The following is a 20,591-nucleotide window of genomic DNA, read 5'->3' on the forward strand; positions in this document are numbered from 1 at the left end:
CGGTCAGACTGGCAAAAGATCGAGAAGTTTAACATCGCGAAGAAAGAGCGTGCTGTCCAATGGCTAGTGATTGTGATGTAGCAATTCACATCCGTACATGACAATGGCCTTGCGCTTTGTAGACACCGCCCGCAAACAAATCGAGAAGTTTGATAGGGGGGAGGGAAATATTCGTAGATGGATGGGAAATTTCGCGAGAAGTTTTGCAAGAAGTTTCGCGGGAAGTTTGAGGGCACACTGGCAAAACTTTGAGATTGTATAGATCACAAACTGAATCTTCTCTATCTTTTGCCAGTCTGACCACGCCTTGTAAGCTTTACTCTGACACCCCATAGTGTCTTTCTGCTCTTTTCTGCCCTCACAGATCCAATATGTGCAGATCATGCAGGAAAGGGACTTGAAGCACCTAGTGGATGCCTGTACTGAAGCAGAACAGGAGGTGGAGACCATCAATGACATCATTGAGAAGTAAGCTAGAGTGGCCATACTGTGGTGTAATTTGTCATGTGACATGACTGTACCAGTGTCATGTGACTGTAGTAGTGTCACATGACTGTACTAGTGTCAGGTGACAGTACCAGTGTCAGGTGACTGCAGTAGTGTCTCATGACTCCACCCAATTTTACTGTGTTTAAATGAGAAGAGAATGATATGCTTAAATGGTAGATGAGTTTCTGCAGTGATTCTAGAAGAGTTGAGAATAGGGTTATAATGATGATGAGTGTAATGATGGTATTGGTGATGGTTATAGATCTGAGATGATGTTGATGATGATGATGATGATGATGGTGGTGATGATGGTTATTGGGATGGTGATGATGACGCATTGATAGATGTAGTTGCTTTCAGTCAGTGAAAATGATTGTATACCAGCCTGAGCCAATCTCTTCAGATAATTACAAAAAAGAAAAAAATGTCTTTGTCCCTTTTATTGCTTATTATCTCTAAGAAGTCATCTAGATATGAAATTATCAGGAGAGGTCCTCTGTGGTAAAATGGACAGGGGATTAATATTTGTGACAGTGCACCTCAAAACAAACAAAAAGTCGCCAGACATGAATTTTTAGTTAAGACCATATTCTGAAAGAACAGACTTTAAGCTTTAAAATGATGTATAACTCAAATCAAATGGACTTTCCTAACCTATCTAAATATTGGAAAGAAAGCACAAACTCAGGAAAAGTGTGAACTGAGAAAAGAGGCTCTGAAGTACAGTGTCTATTCAAACGCTTAATCTTTACCGAACCGTGCTGGCTGTGCGATGAATGGGACAAAAAAACAGGAAGTAAACCACCAGAGTAACAACAATGAAGGGATTATCAGATTAAACTGTAATTAAGCATGCCTCATTAACACATTCTGTCCATAATTATTGCCAACTTTCAAAGCAGTAGCACTATCCTTTCAAAAGTTATTAGAGTTGAAAGTGAAGAGTGTGGACAAGGTTTTTCAGAAATGAAAAAGGGATTCTAAAGACACACCTAATCACACTCTTCTACCAAAAATGTTCGAGATAAACTGCTAAAAAAACACACTTTCCTGCCCGTGTTATGATACCAAATTTTAGCATAATGTAAAAGAAGACCCGCTCTTTCAGAAAATATGAAAAAGTCAAGTTCGGCTAGGTTGACCCATTTCACTTATTTTCAGTCCTCACGCAAAATCAGTGTGTGCGACTTTATGTTCGTTTTGAGGTGCACGGTCACATTTGGTGATAATTTTGCTTTTGATCAGGATCCAGGATATATGCAAGGGATGTGTGCACAATTCTGTGACATTGGTGACCTTAAATGAAATTTACATTCTCCAAGTGTTCTAAGTCACTGTGATGTCATAACTCTCTGTGATGTGACTAGAGTATTTGTACTCTGTTATATTCATGACTGCTTGACTGTCATGTCTATCATATGTTCTTGTATCCTAGCAACCCATCCATGGAGGTTCATGTGAGACCTATGAGGAGCATGTGGGATGATGCCTATGCAACCAACCTCAACAGACTGGAGGAAGCCAGGGTAAGAAATGACTCTTTACCTCTACTTTGATAATGATGATGATATTAATAATAAGTATAATAATCCTAATAATAGTAATAATAATAATAATAATAATAATAATAATAATAATAATAATAATAATAATAATAATAATAATAATAATAATAATGATAATGATAATGATAATAATAATAATAATAATAATAATAATAATAATAATAATAATATAATAGAAATATCAACAACAATAATGATAATGATAATAAATGATAATAGTAATAATAATAGTAATAACAATAATAAAAATAACAACAACAACAACAATAATAATAATAATAATAATAATAATAATAATAATAATAACTAGAGAAGCACTCTGAGAGCGCAGACCTCTGCCAAGCATGCAAATCATTTTCACCACTGATCTTGTTCTTCCATAGAGATATCTGTGATTTCCACCCATACGTATTTATAGCATTGTGTGCTGAAAGTTGCCTGATTTCCCAATATAGAAGCCTTTGTTAGGTCATAAACCCTCAGCGCACGGCGCGCCCCACCCCAGCATAAACTAGAGCACGCACTTTAGTGGGCGCGTGCAAACCTCAAATACGCGCGGCCTGAACTCCCAAGTTCATTGACCCTACCTGCCAAAATATCAAAAATCCACCATAAATTCCCCAAAACTTCTCAGATCACTACCAAAAGTTAATCGTTTGTTACTTGTGTCATTCTCAACCTTTCCTGCAAGTTTCATCCCAATCCGTTGACTACTTTTTGAGTTATTTTGCACACGGACAAACTAACGAACGAACTAATTAACAAACAAACCAACGGTAACGAAAACATAACCTCCTCCCTTGGCGGAGGTAATAATAACTAGAAAAGCACTCTGAGAGTGCAGACCTCCACTAAGCATGCCGCTCATTTCCACCACTGATCTTGTTCTTCCATAGAGATATCAGTGATTTTCATCCATACGTACTTTGTAGCATTGTGTGCTGGAAGTCACCCAATTTCCCAGTATAGAAGCCTTTGTTACATCATAAACCCTCAGCTGCACGGCGCGCCTCGCCCTAGCAGAGTGCGCGCATGCAAACCTCAAATACCCGCAGCCTGAACTCCCAAGTTCATTGACCCTGCCTGCCAAATTATCAAAAATCCTTCATAAATTCCCCAAAAATTCTCGGATCACTACCAAAAGTTAATCGTTTGATACTTGTTTCATTCTCAACCTTTCCTGCAAGTTTCATCCCAATCCGTTCTCTACTTTTTGAGTTATTTTGCACACGGACAAACAAACAAACGAACGAACAAACCAACAGTAACGAAAGCATAACCTATCCCTTTCCCTTGCAGATGTAATAATAATGATAGTAATAATAATAATTATAATAATTATAATAATGTTAATAACATTATTAGAAATAATGATAATATTAGTAATAATAATGATAATAATAATAATTATTATTATTATTATTATTATTATTATTATTATTATTATTATTATTATTATTATTATTATTATTATTATTACTATTATCATTATTATTATATTAATGATAATAACAATATAAAATATAGCATATTTTCCATTAACAAATATGTTCAAATGAATTTACAATGTGATCATTAATGAAACAAGTGAGTTTTTAAGATGTTTTCTTGAAGATGATGATGTATTGCTGGTTGTTTGGGGTAGTTGATTCCACAGTTTGGGAGCAACAGATGAAAATATTCTATTACAAAGTGTGGCTGTAGAGGTATTAGTTAAATAGTTTACACTGTTATATACATACTTACAATAGTGAGCATTAAATGATCAGAATGTATATTAATGTACGGGTGTCTAATCTGCAGCAAGTCAGTGTAATGTTGTCGAGTTCTAGATGGAAACCTCAAAGACTAATGATCAGTTTATTTTAATACTTTTTGTGCCAGGGATTTTTTGACAGAGTGTTTAGTGTTATAGGGCTCTGAGTACCAATCATTACTCAAGCATACAAAGGGTTAAAGGGATCGTATAGTTTTGGTTGAGACCTAATTTCAGGTTTCTAACATTTTTTGTGAGATAATGAGAAACCTCTTATGAAATATGAAAGATCATGTAATTCCATGAGGAATTCAACATTTATTTGATGAAAATTGCTTTTGAAATAGCTGAAATATCCAAAACAGAGCGATTCTAATGAGTGTGGGACCCACACTTCATTACGATCGCTTTGTTTTACTTTGTTTTTGGATATTTCGGTCATTCCAAACCCAATTTTCATCAAATAAACTTTGAATTCCTCTTAAAATGGTATGCTCTGTACTATTTCATAAGTGTTTTCTTGGTATTTCGCAAAAAGTTAAAAGCCCAATTCTCATCTCCACCAATACTGTATCATCCCTTTAAGAGGTTTCTCTAACATCAAACTTGATCTGAAGAAGCCACTCCCAACTCTGTCTTTAATCCTACAGACTAAGTTTCAGAAACAGGTTAGGATGATTGGAGAAGGTGCTACCCTGGACTCCCTCACACCGGTGGAAATACCCTTCGTTTACAAGCCTGAGGGTCTCCAAGAGGTAAGGGTCAATTGTCACTGGGGTGTCAATATCATTGATGGTGAAGTCATCATCTGACACATTATGTGGGTTAGTCACAGTAGTTTTTGAGATTAGTGCTTGAATTTTCCATTAACTTTTTTACAATATCATCAACAAGCCTGCAGCCAGCAAAACGTGAACATACAAGTGTATAGAGCTTCAGGATCTGTCATACACAGTGTATACCACAGTACACACTCAAAAATTTCATATGTGGTTATACAAATGATGCACAGGATAGAGTGCGTTAGTGGAGATGTAGCGCACTCGAGGGTATTTACAATTGTAAAACATACACGAGGCGAAGCCGAGTGCATGTTGCACTACATTGTAAATACCTGAGAGTGACCTGCATCTCCACTAACGCCACGAAATAATCCTGTGCATCATTTGTTTTATAAAATGGGTCAAAAACTAACAGCATTTTTCACGTACCTTTGTAAGATGTCCGAAGATGTATTTAAGCACGTGGCACTCGGAAATCCCGCACATATAAGTACTGTACGTATAAGAGTACAGTATACGTATGCCACACATGTTATGCACACAATTACAAGAAAGGCCGGCCGGCAGCCCAAACGAGAAGTTGTTTACAGGATTGACCGCGCGTATAGTAGCGCGCGATGCACTTGTAACAACTGATTGAGTGCGCACTGCTAGTGTAGACGTTGTGACGTCAGGCCGTGGATGTTAGTGAGAAATTAATGGAGGCACACGTGACTCATTTCTGCGCTTCCAATTGGCTACATTCTTGAACCCATTTTATAAAACATGTTAGCATGTTCTCCCAAGGGAGAATAGTACAATTGGTTCACTATCACATGATCATATTTATCTATCACTGACTGATATTTGACTGACTGAGGCAATATACAGTTTTAACGGCATCGGATGTAGAATGAGCTGACCAATCACTGCTTGATTATTGACTGACCCATGCAATACATAGTTATATCCGCATTGTGATGTGGAATTAGCTCGCTGTCTTGGAAGTCTTCCACCAACGTTCTCCATCAGACATGCTTCGATTGATGAAGGAAAGATACAGGCATTTGATGTTTATGGTTGAAGAATGTTTTTAGTCTTTTCTCCTTGACTGAGCAGCAGATGTCTAATAGAGTGACTTGTACAGAACGTTTAGCCTGAATATTGTTTTCTTTAAGTCTCAAACGGAGCACTTTTTGAGAAAGATATTGTATGTTATCTTGTATGACACACATAGGTATGAAATAAAAAAGAGTTAACTCATTCATTATGTAACATTGATCTCCCTTCCCTAGCAAAAGACGCCCAGTGGCGCTCCATTACCCAGTCAGATGTTACCACAAGTCCATCTTATGTCACAAGCTGCTACAGGCTCCTGGCTGGATGCTCCTTTTAGAGCAGAGCGTAACTATGACAACCAAGGCAGAATGCTCATGGATGGTGCCAGTGCGAATCCTGGTAAGAAGATGAGAGTCTTGTGGTTGGATTGGCCTTGGGGTGGAAGCTGTTCCGAGATTCTTTATCCCACAAATATGAAATGACCATCAGCTCAGCTCTGGTATTTTTTGAAGGAGATGTCTCTTCATTTTCTACTGTCACTTAGGCCAGTGGAACTAGATGATGGGGGATTTGAATTCTGTCATTGGCTGGCACAGGGAATATATCATGAGAAACAGAAATTATGCATCTATGTCTGATGATGACACTAGTGATGGTGATATCAGATATCGGATATCAAATCATTGCTGTATGTGACATGTATCTAAAAATACTGTATAAGCTGTTGTTTTCACATGGGGTTTAATTTTCACAAATTTCGCGAATCTCAATTGGATCGTGAATTTAATAACACGCGAAAATGTCTCCATGCTCTGGGGTAATAGCGCATTTAGCGTCGGCGTCAGTTTGCAAAAATGTATATGACCTCCTCATTCGCGAAAATATCTGTATGTGAAAATAACAGCCTATACAGTATCATGTTCTTCTGCCTAATGAGGGCATTTGGGAGAGAATATATATACGTGTATATTTTTTCCATCGCAGAATTAACTGCCGATATACCCTAACTCCTGTCACAGAATAATGTGCTCAGGGGTTATAATGTAGTTCCAACAATATTATAAGATACCAAGGTCATTTGAATGAGCAGGCTATTGCTTCCCCTTACTTCACTATTTCCACAACTTATGTCAAAAGCATAATTAAAACAACATGAAAATATTTGAAAAATACACAAATCAGCATAAAAGCTCGGCCGTAATCTGGCAGAACTGCGTATCTCCTTTAACACATTACGCCAGAAATCGGGTTTAAAGATTCAATGTTACACCTTTCTAAACTGAGATACGATGAGTTGCATTTTTCCTCTTTTCTCGGTCATAATTGGTCTAAAGAATTTATTTCCAGCAAAAAAATGACAATTTGACCTTTTTAAGTAGTAAAAATTACCAATTTAAAAAACTTACGCAGTTCTGCCAGATTAATCGTCGCCAAATTTTTGCGATCGTAATCTGGCATAACTGCGTATCTCTGGTCACGTGCCCGGGTTGATCAGCCAGAACTGCGTAAGTTTTTGGCCATGCGGGGGGTTTTTCAGGCAGAACTGCGTATCTCTAGGAGATACGCAGTTCTGCCTGATAAGCACGTGTTTCATCAGGCAGAACTACGTATCTCTTTTTGTCGTCAACCACGTGCTTATCAGCCAGAACTGCGTATCTCCTAGAGATACGCAGTTCTGGCTGATAAACACGTGGTTTATCAACCAGAACTACGTATCTCGGTCTATTTTCTGCGGGTTGTCTATCGTATTTTACCATCCACCCTCTTACTATTCAGCGGATGCAGTGTCAAAACAATGAATATTTTAGATCGAATACAATTTTTTTGAAATATTTGTATTGTATAAAGTCATCATTATTGATTCACATTTAATTTCATTTTATCCATTCATTTGTATATGGAAAATAACTTGCTTTCCCCAAATGTTGTCAGTCTGTGTTCATGTTTCAGTATTATTTAGCGGCACAAGAAGTACTGCTACATCAAAAGCCTGGCTGCTGCTTGGGTTATTGTCGATCTCATGAAGCATTACATTTGGACTAAGAATAATATTAGACTAGGTTCTAGATGTTAAGCTATATTGTTCATCAAGACTACAGGTACTACACTGTAGACCGTCTAGACCGTAGTCTATTCAGGCCTAACGATACACTAGACATCTAGAGACTAGTACTAGTAGAGCGGTACGTAGGAATCTGCATACGATAGGCCTACTGATCTCATCATTATCCTAGTATTCCTACTCTATGCCCAAAGTAAGAGTAAGCCTAGACCCTTTTGGCTGAAGGCCTAAACTCTATTTAAACTAAAGAATACGAGGAGCTAGGCCTGACTAAAAGTTTATTCACAGCTTTATTAGAAAATAAAAAAATAGACCCTAGTTCTCGTTTGTGTCGACTCCTAGTCCTACTGTAGGCCTTATTGTCACTAACTACTTACAGTACTAACGTTAGGGTAGTAGTGTTCTAACCGTTACTATCTATTTCTACGCAGGCCTATTAAAAACGTACGAGAACTCTCGAACTCTGTCTACTCGATTGTCTAGGTCTATGTAACATCCAGACGTCTATTTTGGGGCGTCATTATAACAGACTAGTAGATCAATGAAAATTAGTTTCTAGATTTTCTAGTCTAGACTCTAGATCTAACGCTAGACTCTATATCCAGGTAGGGGCTAAATCTAGCGTTACAGCTAGACTGTTTATTGGGGATCTAGGCCTAGAAGGTACTAATGTTGTAGATCTAAGAACAACATAAAGCCTAACATGCCTATCTATAATGACTAACGGTAAGTCTATAAAGTCTATAGCCTATAATGTCTAGTAGTAGGCCCCTAGTACTAGTAGTAATGTATAGAACACAGATCTAAATCTAAGTTTCAGATCTATTTCTAGGGCTAAATGTTTATAATTTAGCGTTTAACCTGTAGATTCTAGATTCTTCATATTACAGACTTCAAGAATGTCTGGCCGAATCAAATCTAGAAAAATAGAAAACTGAGTAAAGACAGAATAACCGGTGATTCAGCCTAAGTTAAGTAACGGTAGGCCCCAGTAGTCTACTAGTAGTAGGCCCCTACTGCACAATTTACTGGGAGTACCGGTACGGTACCGGTATTAAAAAGTAAACTGTAAAAGTGTTAGTATTGGTCAATTTCGGACGTCTGTAGGATTGGATCGAAAATGCCATCGTTATAGACGGTATCCTAGATATTCATTAAACTTCTCGAGATCAATCCCATAGATCCAAGCCCACTAACCGCTTATTACAATGAAAAATAAAATAAGAAGCTATGGTCAATGGATTACAGATATTGTTGTTCGCGTGACCTACGCTACCGCACAGTACATTGATTTCACGTACACTAACAATGGACAAGTGCTGCAGCAGTACCAAGTAGGCCTAAAGTTGACTGGAGCGTGATGTCAGACAAGATGCAAACTATAACGTTTGTTAGATCTAGAAATGCTCTAGGCTTAAAAAACACTAGATTGTAGCAAAACTTAATAGTAAGGCATACCGCATATTGACCTGTTTTGAAGCCTGCCAGTCTATGAAGGGAAAGAAAGTGGCAATTTCCCCCAAGAGTAACGAGGGTTATTGCTTTAGCGTGACTGTCGTCGTGTACAATACACGTAGCCGCACGACGTGTCTAGCTAGCTAGCTAGCTAGCTAGGCACTGCTAACCTGAACGCGCAGAGCGTTCGTCACTACCAAGGTCGCGCACGCGCGTGTTAAGATATACCATATCCGTGCGGGATGCAGGAACACCTTGGTCCAAGCGTTGTCGTAAGTCGACTTACGCAGTTCTGCCTGATTAACATCGGAAAATTCATTTCGAATCTCGACTTACGCAGTTCTGCCAGATTAATCGCCCTCTCTCCTCAGGAATTTTGCCAAAATCACTTTCTAAAAATAACTTTCTGTACCGATTCACAACTTATTTTTTGGCCCACTTGAAAGAGCATGAGAAAAAACACACAAAACACTCAAAACCTGAAAATCGACCAAAATCGACTTAGGGAGTTCTGCCAGATTACGGCCGAGCTGTGCTTGCATAATGTAAAACATTTAAGATCATGACAAAGATTTATAATAAGAAGGAAGAAGCACAGGCTTCTTTGTATTGATAATCATTGCATTGAATAGACTTCAATATACTCAATGAGTGTTTTTTGTCTTCTGTACAAACCTTTTGTCAATGATGAGTTGACATGAGGAATTTGAACGGCAGTGGTTAGATACAGTGCACTCCCGTTATAACGAAATGCTCGGGACCGGCAGTTTTCTTTCGTTATAACGAAATTTCGTTATAACCGAACAAATACAATATATAACGAAAACAAGGAAACCACGGATATATATCATATTCTGCTTGCTGAATACTCATCATACACTGGAAAGCTATGTGAAATGTGATGGGATATCTGTATTACAATAATAAACGCAAGTTCCCCTCAGAAACTGTGCTTGACACAAGGAGCGAACACACAGTGGTGTGAAGCGTTCACCCGTGTAGAGACGCTATAAATGCTTGTTCCGCTACGTATTTTCGAAAGCTATTCGCATTTCGTTATAACGGAGCACATTTCTTTTGTTTTTCTTTGTCAGTGACGCTCGGAAAAGACTTCGTTATAACGGAAATTTCGCTATAACTGTGTTCGTTGTAAACGAATTTTGTACCATAGACTTTAATGGTGTTAATTTTGGGACCAAAAGTTTTACTGCGTTATAACGAAATTTCGTTATAACCGTGTTCGTTGTAACGGGAGTGCACTGTAGTTACTGTACTATAAGCGTCAGTTTTTTTTCTCCCGCTCCCAAGTTTGCCTGTCTTGATCAAGGAGAAACAAATTTGCTCAAATTGTCTTTCATCGCGAAACTAGAAAGGTTAAAATGATCATCAATGTTGTGAAGATAAAAATCTCATTCTCACTGGGGACAGTCCGTCATAACGATGTTTATCTCTTAACCCTAACTAGGCCGGGAGGCCTCTGAGGCCCCCCCCCCCCCCACCCACTCAACGTTCCGTGGGATGTATCGCTATCGCAAAAAGCTATCGCCGCGATGTTTCGTGACTTTTTTCTATCGAGTCTCCCGCATCATTTGACACCAAATGTGCGATACCCGGGCGCGGCTCCGAAGTTGGGCATAAATATGTACGTGCATCTCAGACCAAAAATTGCTCAAAAACGTGAATTCGTGTACAATTTCAATGCAAACTGTGCTTACAGGCCAATTTCATAAAAGCATGATTATTTTGGGGTTTTATTGATTAAAATCAACTAACATATTTTCTTGTTTGGAACAATGTCGCGGACAAATTTCATTGAAAAAAAAAAGAAAAAAAAAGTAAAAAAATTAAGAAATACATAAGAAATAAAAAAACAATAAAATACTTAAATTTTTCTGATGGCACAATTTTTTTCTTGTACGTGTGCTAAGGACACTAAAAAGAATATTTACACAAAAAATGTGCCTGTTTTGAGCTTTATTTAGTGATTTATATCAAATTATCTGATTTCATGCATCATTATGCATAAATTAAGATAATTTAGCATAAACAATAATTTTTTGAAAAATTAACTTTATGGTACTTTAGATTACATCATAAGCAATGTGTGTGCCAATTTTCATTGTGATCGCGCAGTCGACCCCCGGCCGAGGCCCCCCCCCCCCCCCCCCCCCCCCCCCCCCCCCTTGGCTCTATCATCTACCTAAATAGCCCGGCCTAGTTAGGGTTAACCAAATGTGCAAACTAAGGTGTTACGAATGTGAGTGAAAAGAGAATTTCTTCATATGATATGTCATGTGTCACACAGCAGGTGTTGCTGCAGTTGACTTCATACGTGCACCCTCCCAGCCCCTCACTGTGTCTGATGCCAAGCGCAAAGCCCAAGCCCTGGCCCAGGCTCTGGGGTCAGTGAAGTCAGACACTGCATACCCACCACTCGTGGCTGGAAGTAACGGGGGCAATCAACCACAGCACTCCTTTGCGGTGAAGGCTCAGGCCCAGGGCTACGCTAACCTCCAGGCCAAGCAGAGAGCGCTAGAATCCCAGACACAGCCCTGGGGAGCCACTGGGACTACACCCTCCATAACACCACAGCAGCAGCAGCAGCCGGCAGTGAAACCAAAGAATAGCTTTGAACGCATCATGCTGAGACTCAGCACAAAGTTTCCCACTTACAACAAGTGAGCATAACTTTTCTTCTGTTCATTTACTCACTAGAATTGTTGATTTTAACCCATTGAGGATGAGGCCCTGAGTATATTAGGGCAAGCATCTAAGCATCTGTGGAAAATGTATGTTAGCTTATAAAACCAAAAGAAAGAAATACAGAAATGAAGCTGATAGATTATCAATTCAAATAGATTTAATAAATGTATTATGGCTGTATTGAATTAACTCTTGAGAATCTCTGTTGTTTGTGTTTGTTTGTTTGGTTTTTTTTTTTGCTGTAAAGTATACCGTTGCATTACTCCAATTTTAATGTGATGAAAATGAAACATCCCTGGCCATGCATTTTTTAACAGATTTCCTATTTCCTGTCAGTTAATGTGCAACCAACTAATATGATTAGAAAAGATACAGGTACAGCATAGATAATCAGAAGTAATCTTGAAGAGTGTAGACAAGTATAGTGCTGCTATTGTTAATCCCAACTGAAGGAAGATGAAAAATATACCCCAAGTCCCCATCCATACCGATTAATGTTACACCCACCTCCATATTACAGGGTCCAGCTGACTAACTTTCTAAAAGAAGTCAGAACGGCAAACAAGGGCTCCCTCTCTGGTCTATCTGTGGACGACATCATGGTGCGAGTCTCTGACCTCGTTCGTAAGAGACATCGGGACCCGGCTAACACTGCATCTCAGGTGAGAACCCAGTTTTAGATGTGGGACAATACTTTGTATTCTATGAAAACCAGAAATACTCTAACAAAATACAGTAGAAAATGTACTTTCGAGGGCTGGTACCGAATTGGGGCCAGTTTTTTACATTTTGATCCTTTGTTTGAAAATGATGGTCAGATCTTTCTATATACTTGACAGGTATTTTTGGCAGTGTGATAAGATATACAAATAGACACCATGCTCCTTCCCCCCGCCCATCAAAGCTGCCCCCTCCCCCAAGTTTGCTACATTCATAGGTAATACAAGCATGTGTGAAATGTAAAAGGTGCAGGAGTATTAGACTTTTACCATTTTTATGCCTCCGCCACAAAGTGTCACAGGAGGCATTATTCTCATTTAGGCCTATTGGACTCCTGTGAGAACAGAATTTTTTTTTTTTTGTAGTCTCTTGCTATTGACTCATATGATGATGTTATCTGGATATCATACAAATTTAACATTACTGATGTAGAATAAGTGTAAATAAGCAGTAATAGTTGGTAACATTCAAAAAAAATTAAAAACCAGTAAAGGTTTGTAATTGAAGGTAAGTGAATCTAAGGCTGTTGATCTAATATCAGTGATCTGAGGTCATTGATGTAATGTAAGTGAATCTAAGATCATTTATCGGAGGTCAATGATCTTGGAACTTTGTTATATGATGCACATCCTGATAGAAGTTTCGTGAGAAGGGAACATGTCCATTTGTGTTTCTTGATGCTGTCATAGTTTTAATTTGTTTGATGTTGCATGCTGTGAAAAGGCATTGATAGCCTTTGATATCCGTCTGTTAACCATAATTCTTTGCCGGCTGGCCGATGCTTTATGAGAGTTGCCATCCTACATCTACTTTGTCCCTCCACAGAGAACACTGAACACCGGACAACTCAGCTACAGCACAGGCCTCCTTGCCCGTCCCACTGTACCACAGACAAATAGTGAGCTACAGTCCAGGCGCCCCACCCAGTATCAGCCAGCCCCCAGCCCCGCCCAGCCGGCCTGGGGGCAGGTGAGTAAGACAGAGCCTGGAATCAACTGGAAGAAGGAGCTTAGAGATGGGGAGGATATGGAGGAGGATCCGTGTGTCATCTGTCATGATGAGATGGACGGAGATAACTTGCTGGAGCTCACCTGTGGCCATACCTTCCACAAAAAAGTAAGTCTCTTTCCTTTCGACACTACTAGACTCCAGGCCTCGAAATAGGATTTTGGAGGGGCAAGGCCATTTAGAAATGGGCACTTTTACCAAGAGGCCAGCCATTAAAGGGCACTTAGGTCAGTCAGAGGGGCACCAAGGCCACATTGGAAAGGGCATGTTGGGTGTTTATACGTGATGTGAATGCCCCATAGAGCTGTATGCAATCGACCGTGCTGCTACACTCCAGCAGCGCACGCACGCATAAGATCTCTCCGCAGCAGACGACGTTAGGCAGTGGGCCATACGCAATACGATGTAGGTTCTGTAATACTGTACGTTCTCAACACATACGCCACGCTCGCTTTGGAGCACTTCCGGCGCCATTTTGCTTGAGCATGTGGGCATGCAACGTAGAGCGAGAGAGATGGCAATGCTCGCAGCCGTCCGACAGGCCTGGCATTTTTTAGCATGGCTTGCGACCACTTGCTCCGGCCCGCCGCTGCCTAGCTAGTAACTCTATGGCCGCTGCGCTGCGGAGGCAGTCGGGACGGTAAGAGCCGGTCGGGCGTACATTTATGTACACGTCGTCTCGTATCTCGGAAAGATACTTTTGAGTTTGAATCAGATATATTGGGACGCGAGTGAACTGAAGGTATGATATTTGAGATCAGGAAAGTTGTTCAAGCTTATTAAAGTGTAGACTTTGAGAAAGGGCATATTATATGTCATAAATAATAACTTTCATTCTAAAAGGGCACCATGGCCACAAGAAAAAGGGCACATTTTTTTTGGCCGTAACTTTGATCAAGGAAAAAAAGGCATTGCGGCCAACGAGAGGGGCACCGACGGCCATGGCCGTCGGTGGCCGTCGGTTAATTCGAGGCCTGAGACTCCACGGCTCAGCTGTATCTATTTCTTTGTTGAGCATTGGGTCTTGGGAACCAGGAATTGTCATTGTATTTCTTTGTATTTCCTCTCTCTTCTTTTAACACTAAGAAAATGATTCATTCACGTCTAGTTATCAATCTTCTTTTCTTTTCTTTTTTTATTAACTAAAGCAAAAATTGGAGTTATGCTTTTGATTACTTCATTGCTGATATCATTACAACATCTCTTGCTGTAATGTAGGTAATATTTCTCTATCAGCTTCTCGGGGAATATTCTTCTTTATATTTAAGAATTGTGCATTTTATATATTTTGTATGTTTTACTTCCTGCAAGCAAGCATACGTTTCAAGTGGGGAACTGGTTCAAATTTTGTTTTCAGTGATTGATTTGTAAATTTGCTTTCACTGGTGTTTTATCATGTGAGAAGTTAATGAGAACATGTTAACAAAGTTAGCTGACATAGCTATCAAAGTTTTACATGTAGATAATGAACTCTGAAAAGTTTTGGGCAGGTGTGGCTTCTTTCAGACTATGGTAATCGTTTTTTTCAGGGCAGAAGTTCCCTTGTCAGCGACCAGTCATCAAAATTTTTATTCAAAGCAGTTTGCTTATTACCAACTCTAAGTACACTATGAATATCAAATGATGTCAGATATGACAGTGGGAAGATATTTGATAGTATTTCATAGGTTGCCAAAACTACTGGAAAGACATTTTTATCCAGGATTTGTAGGGACCATTTTTAAAATTGTTTTCTATGTTTATTTCTTGTTGCAGTGTATCATGCCCTGGCTTAAAAGGCAGAAGACGTGTCCGACTTGCCGTACGTACATCGTCCTGGAGAATGAATTCCCCACTCTAGGCCATTAAGGAGCTTTGGTATCATACAGATATGTCTCGGTTCAGTGACTGTTGTCGGGGTTGTCAGGACCTGAAGGCTGTTGCTAGGTGTGTCTGGATCTGAAGACTGTAGCTAGGTGTGTCTGGACCTGAAGGCCATTGCCGGGCGTGCCTGGATCTGACAGCTGTTGCTAGGTGTGTCTGGACCATGTGGCCATTCTAAGTGCCACATGACTATTAATTTGACTGTCAGTGAATATATGAACAGGACGACAGCTGATAGATTAAAAATTTTCAGTGTGCCACAATCTTCCATGGAGCTACAATGTAGTTTGGATGAAAAGCTTACATAAATGTTGAAGTTTAAGTGTAAATGTTGCAATCTCATGTTTTTGTGCATGTTTCTGTCATACTGGTGTCATCTATGCTATGTTCCTTCCATGACTCATGATATGTTTAGGTATAATGGGGGGGGGGGGGGGTAGTCATTGAGAGCTTTGATTAAAAAGAATTCCTTTACTTGTCGACTACATTGTCGGGAATATCTAGGGCTGTGGTCATTACAACAAAATGATGCCGTATTTAATGGGTTGATTACACTTGCAATTATTTTAAGTACCAGTTTTCATCAGGTTTTTAGCAGGGAAGTTCAAACTTACTGTTCTTTGTTAATTGATATAGTATCACTTCAACCCAGCAAATGAGAAACTGAATTCTTGTTCATTTCTTACTCCTGACATATGTGATGTAATGTGATCAAATTAATGATTCTTGCATCAAGTTTTTATCACATCTGATTGACAAATTTACCCTTCATCGGTGTAAATATGCACTGATTATTCAGTGCTCAGAGGAGTTGCCATGATCAAAAAATCTTGAGCCATACAAACTCTGGTGGGAGTTGGATCCACAACCTCCTAATTGTTACATAGGCGTCATACCCACTAGACTACCGAGCTTCTGCTCAATAGCCAGTGATGGCTAGTGATTATATAATTACTGGTATAGTGGATATGACGTCTGTCTAGCAATCAGAAGGTTATGGGTTCAAACCCCACCGTGGTATGTATGCCCATGATTTCTTATCATGCCTATTATTCAAACACTGAATAATCAGTCTTTATTTACATTGGTGAAGTGCAATTTGTTAATCAGGGGCAACATACCCAGTGTGACTATCCTTCATTGCCTGTTTTAGAAGTATAATGCAATCGGGAAGTATTATGAGTCATCAAAACTATCCACACACTGTACATTGCATAGATTTGTGAGCATGATTATTTATGAATCGGGCTGTGTAGGGCTATTTCAAGAATAGTTAAACTCACCATCAAGAACCACAGTGAAAGAATGAGAAAGAAATATTGTTCCAATAAAAGAAACAAGGTCTGTATTTTCTCACCATGGGGACGGTGTATGTTGCATTTAACAGGAGTCAATATTTTGTTATGCTGTTAATTTTGTGAATAGTAATCAGGGCACAAAATTTGGTGCATACAGATGTTTGTAGCTGTTTATTTTCTAATTCACTCACAAAACAGTGGGGTATATACAGCATTTATGTGAAGTCAAGAAGTATATGAGGTATGCAGGAAATTTTTGTAGCCTTTTTTGAATTCGCAAAAACCAAAGGGGTATGTTGCGGCTATTTATGAATGCTCTTTATTGTATTTGCTACCCATAAGATATCATTCCATTATAGATGTTTTATTTAACAGCTTGAATTTACATCTTCGAATTGCTCATTATCTTCATGCACCAATTAGAAAATGTACACCATTAAAGTCATCGTACATGTTCTCGGCAAGGGATGAAAAAGTGTATAGTTAGTTGATAGCAGAAAGGGCATTACTGCTGATGAGGCTGAACCGCATCAACACCTTTTTAGCTCTCTATTTGCAAATGTTGAAGTTCAAATCTCATTGCTAAAATATCCAGTTTTTAAGCTTCTAAAAGCACCACTTGAAAGATGTTGATTCCATGTGCCTTGTTTGCAATCAGTCATATATACCAAAAGCACTGTGTTGTTATATCTGAGCCAAAATTGTACAGATTACATGTTATATTGAGATGCATTGTTCCATGTTGATATGATAAACCAGAGTTGTTGTTGTTTGTTTGTTTGTTGTTTTTTTTTTTGCATCAGTATGCGATTTGAATCCTTTGTGTAAATGTGTTCACTATGTCTACTGCATTTTAAAGTCACCTGTGTGTGACTAGGACAACCTGTAGGGGATCAGTTTTTGGTTATCCTTGTACCATCCATTGCTGGTGTTTGGTTCTTATTAAGAAAATGATTACGTGTATAACTATTTCCAGCTGTTCGTCCGTATTGAGTCTCCTTGAAATTTACACCTTTGAGTCTGGACAAAAATGCATGTATTGGTGGGCATGGTTAGTTAATATGGAAAAGGGAAAAATATAGACATGAAAGCATACATTTTGGTTGCCGTGAAAGAAAAAACAATGATTTATGATTATGGAGGGAGCCCTCTGATGGTGAAATTTGTGTTATTTTTCCATTGTGACTGTCAGATGAGTAGGTGACATTAAAGTTAAAAGGTCTGGAAACAAAGTCAAGAGAATGAGGACTTTCAAATGAGCAGTTGCTTCAACAATTTTGATAGGCACACTGTGTATTGCATTATGTGGTATTTCAATCTATGAGTAAAATGTTTTACTTGTTTAATGCAGATGTGTTGACACATTTTATAGTTAAGCATCCATACAGATAGCAAAGTATATCCACAGAAACATATCATAGATATAATAGGGAGAAAACAGAAAAAGAATTGTGTCTGTGTATGTTTAATCTGTGTTTATCCATTTTTGGCAGAAGTATTTTCTTTGTATACAAGAATTTGTGAAGACGCAAGAGAATTGTGCACATATTTTTTCTTTTTTTATTTTCTGTCAGCTTTATACACAGCCATTACACCATCTTTTGAAAATGAAGGTAAAAAAGAGTGAAATTAATACAATGTTATGCACAGCTAGTAACTTTTACAGTTCTGGATGTATTTGCTAAAAGAGGTCTCTGAACACTTTTCCAAACAAGGACGTTTCTATCTTTAGGTTAACAATGACGGGTGGTTAGGATGTGGAAGGGATTCAATCAGCTTACTGGCATTAATACATGTGGGACTGAAGAAAGGGAGAAACAGAGTAATACACAGATGTCACATGACTGATCACAAGACTTTGGCTGAAGAAGAGACAATGTGATTGTTTTTTTCTTGGGGGGGGGGGGTTGCCATTTGGCTGATTAGTGTTACAATCAATTTGTTTTTTGTTTGTTTGTTTGTTTTTTCATTAAAGATTCCTTACTGTCTGCAATTCAAAGTACACTGTAAGGTTGCTTTATTCTTTTTGAAAAGAATTACATGCCAATGTGCCAGGTATTCATTTGTCAATATACCCATATCATCAAGCTGTTATGATTATTGGAAGTGTTAATGTATTAGTAGGGTTTGGAGTAATCAAGACTTTGCTTCCCACGTTAGAGAATGATATTATGATACCACAAGGAATACAATGTCATTACTGACCTTTCCGCGTACCATTTGGATTTCCCCATTCACCGTTTTGAAACAATGTTTCAATTTTTGACTCCCTGTAAAGATATTGATGAGATTCCCGATAGGTGATAGTGAGGGTGTCCTCTTGGAAGGTCAGTAAATAACCCTAGACTGCCAACATTCCCTCAAGAAAGACGAAATTCACTCACGGTGTTTGTTGTGTAAACCCCTCCCCAATGACTTGTAGCTGGAAATGACTGTATGACTGTAGGTGGTGTTATCTGAGCAGGTTGTGGCTTTCAGTATTAGGTAGCTGTGAGCATTAAAATGCCATCCACAGATTTTGACTTGTTTGATTAACACATGAATATGCAGAGAATGTTTGTCATTAGTACCAAGTAATTTATGTAAAGAAAAAAAGTAGGAATATGAAGCTGTTCCAAGATGATATTCGGGAATGTCTTTGTCATTCTTTGCTTCTTTTTGTTGACTTGCCCATGTTTTAAAAGCGAAAATAAAAGTCATATTTAGCGAAATGCATAATTTGTGTTCTTTGTCCTGCACTTGTCAGATGATATCAGGGCCCCATTTTATCAAGCGAGAGTTATCGTTGATTTGGGAAATCAATAATAACTCCACAGTCACTTAAAAAACATTACAGTACACACAGACAAAACAAAACAAAAAATATATACAACACAAAGCGCCTCCACAGGCACAGCTTGCATGCACAATGCAGCGCAGTGTGTACAAGTGTATAGTGTGTGTGTGTGTGAGGGTGTGTGTGTGTGTGTGTGTGTGTGTGTGTGTGTGTGTGTGTGTGGTGCTGACAAACCCCAGAAATCTGCCTAATGATAGAATGCATGGGAAATAACCAGAGGATATCAGCAGCTGCAATGTGACAGAAGATGAAAGGCGTGTATGCATTAAAGGGACTGTACAGTACTGGCTGAGGTGAGGGATTAATGTTTTCAACATTCCTAAGTGAGACAATGAGAAACCTCCTATGAAATATTAAAGAGCATGTAATTTTAAGAAGGATTCAACATTTATTTGATGAAATTTGGTTTTCAAATGGCTGAGATATCCAAAAAAGTGAGAATAATAAAAGGCGACAGGCCACAACACAGGCCACGATTTTCATCAAATAAACTTTTGATACCCCTTAGAATTGCATGCTCTTTGGCATCTCATATAGTGTTTTCTGAATATCTCGCAAAACGTTACAAGCTAAATCCTCACCTCAACCAGAACTGTACACACCCTTTAAGCCTTTATGAGAGTATTGACAAACGCTTATGAACTACGTAAACTGGTTACACATTCATGTGAATGTTTTCACACACATACGCTGATCTAACAGTGCTCGATTGCCTCCGAAAACTCTACAATTTGCAGACAATAGTCAAATAAAAACACAGATTTTCAGACACTCTTTACTGAAGACAAACACAATGAAAACTTTAATTTTTTCACTTTTCAAGGCAAGAATGCCTCAAGAAAGAAAGAAAACAAGATAATACAAAATATCTTTTGAATATGCAGCTCTGGACACCGATGCATATTAAATAGCTCAACTCAAAACAGAGGCTGGGGCAGAAAATACTCAAGCACAATTATTTCATAGCGGTTTACACATCTGAATACATCTAGCGATAAAAGAGCCTTACATTCTCT

At 38.7% G+C, this 20,591-nt stretch overlaps 1 protein-coding gene across 1 annotated transcript in view; it reads left to right on the plus strand.

Annotated features, from left to right (window-relative positions):
* LOC139723068 (uncharacterized) overlaps positions 1-15,457 on the plus strand; it is a 50,411-nt gene extending 34,954 nt beyond the window's left edge. The window contains exons 21-28 of the mRNA XM_071634373.1: positions 365-468; positions 1,925-2,015; positions 4,461-4,565; positions 5,867-6,029; positions 11,453-11,825; positions 12,371-12,512; positions 13,396-13,686; positions 15,334-15,457. Coding sequence (XP_071490474.1) covers positions 365-468; positions 1,925-2,015; positions 4,461-4,565; positions 5,867-6,029; positions 11,453-11,825; positions 12,371-12,512; positions 13,396-13,686; positions 15,334-15,426 — 1,362 coding nt within the window. The 3' untranslated portion in view covers positions 15,427-15,457. The remainder of the gene's footprint in view (positions 1-364; positions 469-1,924; positions 2,016-4,460; positions 4,566-5,866; positions 6,030-11,452; positions 11,826-12,370; positions 12,513-13,395; positions 13,687-15,333) is intronic.
* Positions 15,458-20,591: the final 5,134 nt, after the last annotated feature.

Source organism: Diadema antillarum, unplaced genomic scaffold (assembly GCF_040938485.1).
Source record: "Diadema antillarum isolate AM-2024a unplaced genomic scaffold, OU_Dant_1.0 scf00000001, whole genome shotgun sequence".
In the NCBI taxonomy this organism is placed as follows: Eukaryota; Metazoa; Echinodermata; class Echinoidea; order Diadematoida; family Diadematidae; genus Diadema; species Diadema antillarum.